Consider the following 12,052-nt stretch of genomic DNA (forward strand, 5'->3'; position numbering starts at 1 on the left):
AGGAACAGTCTCCTGAAAGGCTACACCGGCCTGTTGCATAACCTGAAATATCCCAAACGCACACAGTCTAACCTGAAGGAATGCATGTTAGACCATCTGAAGCACATGTGAAACACATCCGGTCCAGTTGGTTGGCCTCATGCGATCCTGTCATTGATGCTCCTGCCTGTGTGAATGGAATAACTGTTTAGTTATGTGTGGAATTTTTTGCTAATGTCATAAGTTATAAAAATGCTTGGTTTAGAAACAAGGACTGATCGTTATTAGAGGACACATAACTGCAGTAGGGTCAAAAAAGTTGCAGGGACTTTTTGTAACATAGTTGACGTGTATCATAATCAACTTTTTTGCTGTTTTCAGACTTAAAATCCACATGGTTACCTATAACCAAACAGCATGTGGCATTTTTACAGAAAGATTCTTCTAAATATCATATACACAACTGGGTAAAATTGAAAGTTATTTATAAAGATATTGTAGTAAACCTGTTGACTACTTTATATAAAAAAAACCTTTGAGTCTGACCAGTCTTTTCTTTGGGAGGAAATGACATCATGTGGAGCAGGTCATGTGACTTGAGAGGTGTTTTTGTAATGGGGAACTTAGTTGAAACAGATAGAATTTATTTTCCATATAATATTTGATATTCTGCCAAAAATGAAATATGTCATGATTATCTCAACTTGATAAAAAGAACACAAAACTATTTCTGAATAAACTCTTTTTTATATTGTTTAGCTCATTAGAAGGTGGTTGTTATTAAATTCAGAAGTTTATTCAGTTTACATTTTAGTGATATCCAGTCCTTTTTTAATTAAAAGCCAAGACACAAAATGACAAAACGAGACATGAAACAACAAAATTGAGACACAAAATGACATAAACGAGACAGGAAATGACAAAAGCGATATATAAAACGACAAAAATGAGACACGTTTCACCAGTCATTTTTTATTAATAAGTGATTGTTTCCACAATAAATAATTATAGGATTTGTAAAGACATAATGATAATGAACATAAAAACATTATTGTTGTTTTTTTTTTTACTCCTTTAATAAAAATATATGTAAGATATATCACATGGACTTCAAAAGTCCCTCAGTTATATTTTGACCCAGTGAGTTTGACAGACAATGGATTTCCTTTGAGTGAGTTGACAATGTTTTTGAACAGGAAGTTGAGAAACTGATATAAATTTTTTTGTGAAATGGTTTCCTTGGTTGGTTTAAATTTTGGCCTGTATTTAATATCAAGTCACTATGTGTTACTTAATTTTTCCTACCTAGTGTCGACAGCACACAACAGCCACAGAGTTTCATGCTGAGCCACGCTCCTGCATAACGGCAAACAAGGTGTATGATTATCTACGCATTTAGGCCAGAATGCCATCTTAAAGTCTTCTGTGCAGCAGCATGTATGCGTGATACACACATCTCTTAGGTACAACCACACAAGAAGCCTTTTCTGAGGCACTGAAGAATGCACTGGAACAAACGTGATCCGTTCTCCTGGATGCCACCATGAGACCAGGCGGCATGTCTGCTCTTCAGCTGGGGCCAGCTCTCCTGGTAGGGGGATATATTTGGGGGACATCCAGGGTTCAGGTGAAATACCAGAAATGGAACGACACACACAGACTGAAACTGGAGACAGGCTCAAAGCCAGCATGCACCTCACCCACACGCTCCCAAACATGAGACATGTGGTGCTGCGTAAATCAGCTGATCAGTGAATCTGGGCTGAGTTGTATACAAGAGAGTATGCTCTGGTGGATTTAGCTCCTGTGTTTATAACCTCTGATAATATAAAATAGCATAAATGAAACTGGCAAAATAATATTCAGCCACAACAATAAATGTTTACCAGTAAACGGCACTTCAACTGGTGCAACATGATAGGTCCATGCATGTGTGTGAGCGTGTGCCTGAATTGGCTGCTCTCTGAACAACTCCACTGAGTTTGTGTTTGTGCCCCTCTTAGCTCCACATCATGTGCAAAAAGCACATATCTCTCATTTTTCATTCCAAGACACTCTGGTTTCATTTTCAAAACACAGAGGTTGGTTTGTGGTCAATCAAAGAATAGTCTCTTAAACTGCTTTGCTGCAAATATGATTTACCTACATGCCATTTCCTCTTTTTTTCCTTTTTTGTAATTAATCAGGCAGTTGTGGTTGCACCTATTTGCTTTCTGAGTAAGAGCCATTAGACTAATGTGTGGGGAGTGTCTACAGTGATGAATACACTTCTGTCAACATGCAACTGAATGAGTCACTGAACCTGTGGTGACCTTTCATGTACACACAAAATACTTTCTTTGTGGAGAAAAACAAACACCCTGACTAAATAGAACAGCAATGAATCCCTGATTTATTTTTTTACATCTGACAGTGCGTTTAATATATTCATATATCCCTCTTACACACACACATGCACACACACTTCAGTACTGCCTCTGGGGCATGTAGGGAAAGGGCAGGTAGATGTAAAGCTGACTTGGAGGAATCATCTTCAAAGCAATAGACGATCTTTGTGGAGGGGCGCACCGTCTCCTAGCAACCAGCTACAACTAACCAGGCTAAAGTTAGCCAACGAGCTAACGACCTGTGAACGAACCACACCGAACTATTTGGTTTTTAACGGGGGATAAAAATGGTGAAACAGACGATACAGATATTCGGTCGCATTAAACCCAATAAGAAAACTGCGGCGGTAAGTGAGGAATGCTCAACATTTGGTTAAACACAACTTCCTGCTTAATGCTAGCTAGTGTTTGTTTGAGCTAGCTACTTTTGGAAGTAACTTGTTAACAAGGCCTCTAGGAATCTGCTGGTTTATATCCCTGCCACGATAATTATTCCAGTTTTATTAAGAAACAAGAGCTGGGTCAATCTATAATTGAGGGACTTTTGAAGTCCATGGGATATATCTTGCATGTATTTTTAATAAATGTAAGAAAAAAAGAATATGATTATGTTTATTATGATCATGTCTTTACAAATTCTACAATTATTTATTAAGGAAACAATCACTTATTAATAAAAATGACTGGATATCACTTAAAATGTCAACTAAATGACTGTCCCAATTTAATAACAACTGCCTTCTAAAAAAAATAATAAAATGAGCTTATTTAAAAATAGTTTTGATTGTGTTCTTTTTATTAAGTTGAGATAATCATGACAGATGTTTTTTTGGCAATATATCAAATTTTATATGGAAAATAATAAATTGTATCTGTGTCCAAGAAATCACTTTCCACTAAGTTACCCATTACAAAAACACCTCTCCAGGAAGTGTGTTAATTCCAGATCAAATGACCTGCTCCACATGATGTCATTTGATCCTGAAGAAAAGAGTGGCCAGACACCAAGGCTTTCTAAGCTATTTAATACAAAGTAGTCAACAGGTTTACTACAATATCTTTATAAATAACTTTCAATTTCAATTTTGCTCAGTTGTATATATAATATTTAGAAGAGTATTTCTGTAAAAATGTCATGTGGTGTTTGGTTCTCAGCGTCCATGTTGATTTTAGGCCTGAAAACAGCAAAAATGTCGGCTATGATATCTGTCAACTATGTTACACAATTATATGTTGACCCAGCTGTGAACACCTGTCACAAGTGTTTCACCAAGTTTGCTTTTTGGCAGCACGGTGTGCAGCGTTAATAAAGATGGCTCCCTTCCATTAGGTGTCCCAATAAACAATTCAGGTGAATAAGAATGTACAATTAGAAGATCCGACTGCTAGAACTTGGCACACCTGAACGGAATGCAATCGTTAACATTTCAAATGAGTGTTTTCAGTTACACCTGTGCTGTTCTTGCTATGACTTGTTAAAAATATTTACTGTGAAAAAGGTCTGTGTTACTGCATATGACCTAATATGTGTTATCTTTTTTATATACTGTATCTCCTCAGTTCTGATCATTTCAGTGATAATTCTTGTCTCCAGTAGTGGTTTTGCCTCTTTGCTGTTTTAAAAGCCAGTATTTTGTGCTGATGCTCGGTATATTTAACCCATGAACATGAGGAGGGCAACTTTTACCATCGCAGTACATCACCACCGATCATGTTTTAGATAATTAACATTAAGGAGAATCATATTGTTTTTGACATCAATAAAAGCTGAAATTGAGTAGAATTTATGGAAGCGCTGCAGTACTCGATTGCATCACATCTCACAGGTGTGAGTTTTTGTTACCTCTTCTGTGCATAGACTGCAAAACTATCACAAGTTAAGGTCTTTTTCCCTTTAACTGTGTATTTATGCTGCAGTGAAGAGGGTTTTTTCAAGCCAAGATCCTCCAAGAATCACTCTCAGGTAGTGACACCTCAGTCTGTGGCACAAAGATTTGCTGCACTCCAGTGGCATCTTGTGTTCTGACTCTGACATAAATGAGTAAATATTAAGATATTTTCTGAATTGACACTGTGTCTGCAAGTCAGGTGACAATTCTGTAAATAAAAATGTAAAAAAAAAAGTAACGGTTGCTCAACATCCGTCCTAAAACAGGCTCATGGCTGCTGACCTGTTGTGAATTCCAAACTTTAAATTTGGCCCTATCTTAACTGTCAGCAAGTCTTTCAACTGCCCCTGAGGTGTTACTGCCTGCCAGGGCTACAACCATTTCCCCGGCTGCAGTGCCATACTTAAAACTATTGTATCCGAGCCATAGCAGCTGTAATACAGTCTCATATGTTATACATTGCACATGTATTCTGCAAACATTTCACTTTTCACACCAGCACAGGATATTTTGGACTAGTTGCATCAAACTGTGACAGTTATATACAACATTATCCACCATCATGGTAGTGGGTATTTTACAATAAAGTACACGTGTGCACTCATGTTCACCTGCTATCAGATAAAGGCCCTTTTTATTGGACGCACATGTAATAAAAAGACTATTCCCATCAGAAACACCACTGACAAAAGTATTTTCTCCTTCCTAAAGCCGAGTTAATTGTTTGTGCAAAGAATCTGGGAAAAAAATAATCATATTACAGTGAGAGTTTCTGTGGCACTTACAATATCCACTAAAATGAAATGAGCACGTCTACTTCCTTGGGGCTTTGTGATGTTTGGTACATGTTTGTGGGAAGATGAAAACCAGCGGTGGTCAGAGGGCACCCTGCAGCCAGAGCAGCAGTGAAAAACAATCCAATCATTTAGGTCTTATCTTTTATTCCTGAAACCCTGGGGACTTGTAATTGCATCAGTGTCCATTGGAAACATATGCCAGAACATATGTCGAAGCTCAAAAATAGAGGGTGGGGGTGTTCAGAATGACCCAGCTAACCTCACTTTGAATGTCCTCCACTGCTAGAGCTCAGCCTTTATTGGTTTAATGTTCCACAGTTTTCCTTGTCTCCCCTGAGGCATGGCTTTGGCTTGGGCTGGCAGAGATGAGTTTGTAGAGTTGCCTGAACTGTAACCTTGATTGCTTGTTCAAGTCTATTGCTTTCTGCAGGACACGTGCCCCATAAACTCCGTCTTTTCATTTTGGGGTTTGCGATACCAAAATCACAAGTGTCCACACTTATATTTTGACCTTAAATATCACATATTGTCTTTGTGTTTTGATTGGGCTACATGTACGACTCACACGACATAGCAGTGTACAAACTGAAAACATGTAGATGGGGATACGTATAGCTACTCTCAGATACTCCCCACATGTTATCTTATCGTAAATTAACCAAATACTTTACACTTATTAGCCATGTACCTTATCCTGTGGTAATGGTTTCCTACTGCAGTCATTGTTTCACTGTGGGACTGACTCAGCTGTTGTCTCTGGCTCCCTCAGGTGTACTCCGTGGACAGTGAGGAACAGACAGGTGCTTCTCTGGAGTTTGTGGTGCCCAGGGACTTGGCTGATGGCTTTGTTAACAACAAGAGGGAATGCTACAAATTCAGGTAAAGTATCCCAGAGCTATGTTTATATCTATGAAACTTCTCTTTAAATCAGCCACTAAATTTATCCAGAGCAAATTCAGTTAGTGGGATCTTTAAAGTTCACCAGAATAATCTACTTCTACAGTAAACAGCACAAATGAGTAACCCTCTGTACAATATCATTTAAATGCCAAATGATTCCAAATCATGTTACAGCAACTGCATTACAAGTAGAGTATATACTCTTGTAAAACATCAAAAACAAATATTCTTGAGAGACTATGCTGAAAATACAGTCCCCAGAGTAGAAACTCAGTGCAACAAAACTGAATAAAACTGTAATCACTGAAGCACTTGTTAGAAAACCTGTTATTACTGAAACCAGCCTGAGTACGCCTGGGATTTCCAATCAGCCTAACTGCATGAACGTGGTTATAAAATGAGCTGTATATATATGTTGTCTGGCTTGACACAGTGGCTATATGTAGAAAGCAGAGTTTCTGTGGCAGTGCAGACAGTTCATAACGTGACCTGTGCACAGCATCCAGGTACATGAAGCGACTTGCTTGCTCTCTGGCACTAAACGGTAAGATTGGACTTAAATAATAGGAAAAAAAGCCTGATGAAAATTTGGATCATATTTTTTCATCAGGTGAAACCAAGATAAATGTGCATAGCTCACATGGGGTTCAACAAGGACTCCCACAGTGAGTGCAGAATCCTGACAGCGAAGCACAGAGGTGGGAGTGTGACGATGAGGGGCTGCATGAAAGCAAAAGGTGATTGAGAGATTGCATGTATAGATGCTATCATAAACGCCTGTGGATCGACCAAAATACTGGCCGACAGGATGACTCCCAGTCTGCAAAAAGCTTGGAAGAAGAGGAATATTCTAACATGATAACCATCCAAAGCCCACTGGCAAAATCACACAAGGCTTTCTAAAGAAGAAAAGAGTGAAAAATACGACGCGGCCAAGTATGTCGCCCAAGTTGAGTCCAACAGAACACCTTTGGGGTGGTTTAAAGAGAACAGTAGAGTAACAAAATCCATCCAGCAAAGAGCAGCTGAATAAATAATCTCTTAGGAATGGAACGTTTCTCCAGGAATGTGTGCAACACTGTTCCATGGAGAGGAGGATTGAATCTGTCCTAAAAGAAAATAAAGGTGGACATATGAAATATTGAAAAAAAGTGAAAGATTTGAATCTCAGTAATGAAAGGTTTATGGCTTTTGTTGCATTGATTTACTGTCTGTGCCTCATGGGGGTGTACTCACTTCTGTTTTATATTCCATGTGCAAAGGCTATATATCTTTATTGATGCTGTAGAGAAGAGACTGAACTGAAAGTTTTTGCAGTTGTTCTTTTTAATTTTTTTCTTTATGAAAAAGTAAAGGCTTAGTTCTATTTGATTCATCTGAAGTTTAATTGCACGCAGTCATCTGTTATGTCTGTATAAACAAAAATTAGCTACAGTAGTATGTGAATTCATGCATACTGGGAGAACTGGGAGGAATGAGAATATGAGAGATGATCTTTATCACTCTTAATTTGAATTCTATCCCAGCTAGAATTTGCAAGAGTAGTATAACTGTAAAAACAAGCTCTAGTGAATGAAGGCAACATCCAGAATCTAAGCTCTCAAGATTGCATAAGAACTTTTCCCATAAATAATTCATCCAGCAGTTCTGTCAGTGAAGAGCTGGAACATCTGTTTAATGCTGGTAGTGAAAGCTGCAGTCTTATATACCCTCTGGGTAGGGCCCATGCCATGCTTCCAAGCCCTAAATTCACAGTTAGGGAGTCAGACAGCAGTGGACATTGAGAGCTTTTGAAAACCACACAGTCTTATAATAGCTTGTGGAGGTTCCCTTGTGCCCTTATAGAAATAAAATTTCCACATTTAACAATCTTCCTGGGCGGATTCCTCTCACATCTCTCTCATCTTTCTGTGGGACACAACATGATGGGTTGAGGCTGCTTTAAAAAACAGAATGACTAAACATACTGCTTTATGTGCTTATTTGGTTCTGCTGTGGGTAATAGTGCTGAGTGTTGGATGATTGAGAACCAGCAACATACATTTTTTACACTATGATAGTGAATGGAATAATAGATTGTCTGTCTTGTCCTGTTTTGCTAAATGTACCACAGCGTCTGTTATTTTTGTTTATCTCCAGGTTCCAAAGGGTGTTTGATCAAGCCACCAAACAAGAAGAGATATTTGAACACATTGCCAAACCAGTAGCAGACAGGTAAAATCTTACCAATGTACTTTTTGAAAAGTGTTCATCTGTCTTCATTGAAGGCCACACAAGCTTTAGCCAGGCTTGTTGACAGGAAGTCAGTAAAGCTCGGCTTTCTTTAAGATGGAAATGGAGGGTGTCTGTGATTTTTGGCATGTTTTACATACTTAAACCACTAAGTGGACAGAGCTGGCAGGCAAGATGGCACAGTGTGCCATCGTGAGTGTGAGAACATTTTCTATCCACAACACAGATCTATGAGTGTACTACACACGTGGACAAAATTGTTGGTACCCCTCAGTTAAAGAAGGAAAAACCCACAATTCTCACTGAAATCACTTGAAACTCACAAAAGTAACAATAAATAAAAATTTATTGAAAATTAAATAATCAAAAACAGCCATTACTTTTGAATTGTTGATTAACATAATTATTTAAAAAAACAAACTAATGAAACAGGCCTGGACAAAAATGATGGTACCTCTATAAAAGATTGAAAACTATTTGACCAGAGTGACATGATTAACTCAGGTGTGTCATTTAATTGACATCACAGGTGTTTCCAAACTCATAATCAGTCAGTCTGCCTATTTAAAGGGAGACAAGTAGTCACCCTGCTGTTTGATGAAAAGGTGTGTACCACACTGAACATGGACAACAGAAAGCGAAGGAGAGAATTGTCCCAGGACATCCGAAAAAAAATTATAGACAAACATCTTAAAGGTAAAGGCTATAAGACCATCTCTAAACAGCTTGAAGTTCCTGTGACAACAGTGGCTCATATTATTCAGAAGTTCAAGACCCACGGGACAGTAGCCAACCTCCCTGGACGTGGCCGCAAGAGGAAAATTGATGACAAATTGAAGAGACGGATCGTTGGAATTGTATCCAAAGAGCCCAGAGCAACCTCCAAAGAAATTAAAGGTGAACTCCAAGGCCAAGGTACATCAGTGTCAGATCGCACCATTCGTCGTTGTTTGAGCCAAAGTGGACTTCATGGGAGACGACCAAGGAGGACACCACTGCTGAAAAAAACTCATAAAAAAGCCAGACTGGAATTTGCAAAAATGCATGTTGACAAGCCACAAAGCTTCTGGGAGAATGTCCTTTGGACAGATGAGACCAAACTGGAGCTTTTTGGTAAGGCACATCAACTCTATGTTCATAGACTCAAAAACCAAGCATACGAAGAAAAGAACACTGTCCCTACGGTGAAACATGGAGGAGGCTCAGTAATGTTTTGGGGCTGCTTTGCTGCATCTGGCACAGGGTGTCTTGAAAGTGTGCAAGGTACGATGAAATCTGAAGACTATCAAGGCATTCTGGAGAGAAATGTGCTGCCTAGTGTCAGAAAGCTTGGTCTCAGTCGCAGGTCATGGGTCTTCCAACAGGACAACCATCCAAAACACACAGCCAAAAACACCCAAGAATGGCTGAGAGAAAAGCGTTGGACTATTCTAAAGTGGCCTTCTATGAGCCCAGATCTGAATCCCATTGAACATATGTGGAAGGAGCTGAAACATGCCATTTGGAGAAGACACCCATCAAACCTGAGACAACTGGAGCTGTTTGCTCATGAGGAGTGGGCCAAAATACCTGTTGACAGCTGCAGAACGCTCATTGACAAATACAGAAATCGTTTAATTGCAGTGATTGCCTCAAAAGGTTGTGCAACAAAATATTAAGTTATGGGTACCATCATTTTTGTCCAGCCCTATTTCATTAGTTTGTTTTTTTAAATAATTATGTTAATCAACAATTCAAAAGTGATGGCTGATTTTGATTATTTAATTTTCAATAAATTTTTATTTATTGTTACTTTTGTGAGTTTCAAGTGATTTCAGTGAGAATTGTGGGTTTTTCCTTCTTTAACTGAGGAGTACCAACAATTTTGTCCACGTGTGTATATACAGTAGCTGCTCATTTATTTTAACTGTTGGGATATTCGTAATGTATTAGGATGACATTAGTCGGATTAACATGCTGAAACGTGGTTTTGAATATTAATAAGGCAAGTAATCATCAGAACTATTCACTTTAATCCAATTCAGTTTCCTTTTAAATGTTAAACATTAACCATCCTTTAAATATTGATATGCCATTAGACTGGTTTGATTTGTTAAGTACAAGTGCAAGAGCATGCACTGTCATTTATTACAGATATAATAGACCAAAATCTGTCTTTTTTTACATAACATTAGCAACTGATGGTTGACGTGATGTATAAAGATTAAAGAAAGAAGGGTCTTTATTTGGCAACAGTGTGAGCATCAGGCAGCTACAGTTTTTAGGAATCCACCATCCTTAGCAAAGTGCAAGACCTAAGATGGTTGACCAGATGCTGCTGTAACACCCATTTTCATTAAAAACTATGAGGATGTGAAGCAACACACAAGTACAAGCTCTTTAAGTAAACATGTACAATTTAGGTACATATATATCCAAAATCAAAGGTGTTAATATGTAAATTTGAACTTCTTTTACCCCTCTGTTCATAGACATACATCCTGGTGACTAGAAACATCTTGAAAAAGAAGAATCAGTTCATAAGTATCAAGGCTAAGGACATTAGGGGGTTAAAGGAAAGGAGGTAGATAAAGTAAGTAAATGAAATGAAATAAACACAAAAGGGGGGTCAAAATTCAGAATTGTACCTCTGGGATAAAATTCAGTTTCTTGCTCTGCTAATATGCCTCTAAACACATTTTTAACCTTTATTTTAACTAAGGAAAGCTCTTAATGTGTGTGACAGAGCTTTACCCCCTGACCAGACTTTCTTCCAAAAGAGAAAATATCCAGCCAGAGAGAGAATTTGCTTGGAATTTCCTGTGAAAAAATGTTGGTTGTGTTGTTGTTATGTGAACAAGGTTTTTCTTCTCCTCCTCCTTGCCAAAAGTTGTCTCTCCTGATTTAGTCCTAACATCTCCTCAACATGCCACCCTGTCTTCTTAGTCACAATAGGGGCTATTTGTGGAATCCCACAAATGCTTTGCATTATCTTTGTTATTAGGAGACATATAAACAACACAGGGGGATGTCTGGATTGGTTGACTAAGGACTTGGGTATCTCTGACCTGACTCACACAAGTTCACTGGCTTTGGTATTAGGTTGCTCTCCCCAGCCAATGTCTTAACAGCTCCCTCTTTGTTGTGGCAGATGGTAAACATCAGGTTAAAAAGTTGCAGTCACAACTAGGCTATGTCTTGCTGTATTGATTTGAGCTTGGCGTCCTTTAGTGTTTGATATGAGTCTAATGTCTGCAGTCTAGAGGACACCAGTCATCCTGTCTAGCCATGACCAATCTGTCTCCCCATCAGGCATTTCTTAGCCCACTGTCAGTTCCTTCCCCCTCTGCTGGATGCCCATTTGCACACAGAATGTTCAGAATTCCAACAAGTTAAAAACTTTTCAATCAAATCTCACCTTTGTGGCAAAAATACAAGATTGAATGGAATAAATAAATCTGCCTGGTAAACCCCATTTCTAGTTTGAATATGCTGCTTTCTAAGACAGTCACAGGAACAGTCCATAATTTAGGCCTCACACTCTTCCAACAAAGGGTAATGACAGAAATCATGAGAGGCATTTCATCTTGGACTGATATGCCATGTGACAACCTGTCGGTGTGCCGATAACTGTGTAGCGTACGTTGACATGGACATATATACAGCTACAGAAACACAACTGGTCACACTAATCACAAGCAGAATCAAATTTTGGCTTGACTCCTCATTTTCCCAAAGCCTCAATAGTTAGGAAATATTTATTCAGGTTTAGTCAGGAGTCACTTTGAGTTTTGCTGTCACCGCACTAAAACTGACGCACACGAATGCCTCTGCTCTCACTAGCAATAACGGTCAGGTTGCTGTTTTGGTTGGTACTCTGTCACACTTG

General features: G+C 38.6%; 1 protein-coding gene across 1 annotated transcript in view; it reads left to right on the forward strand.

Moving 5' to 3' along the window:
• Positions 1–2,567: 2,567 nt before the first annotated feature.
• The window catches only part of kif6 (kinesin family member 6), an 84,837-nt gene continuing 75,352 nt past the window's right edge, over positions 2,568–12,052 (forward strand). Inside the window, exons 1-3 of the mRNA XM_022194867.2 lie at positions 2,568–2,713; positions 5,822–5,931; positions 8,092–8,166. Coding sequence (XP_022050559.2) covers positions 2,654–2,713; positions 5,822–5,931; positions 8,092–8,166 — 245 coding nt within the window. The 5' untranslated portion in view covers positions 2,568–2,653. The remainder of the gene's footprint in view (positions 2,714–5,821; positions 5,932–8,091; positions 8,167–12,052) is intronic.

The sequence above is a fragment of the Acanthochromis polyacanthus genome, chromosome 1 (assembly GCF_021347895.1).
Source record: "Acanthochromis polyacanthus isolate Apoly-LR-REF ecotype Palm Island chromosome 1, KAUST_Apoly_ChrSc, whole genome shotgun sequence".
Classification (NCBI taxonomy): Eukaryota; Metazoa; Chordata; class Actinopteri; family Pomacentridae; genus Acanthochromis; species Acanthochromis polyacanthus.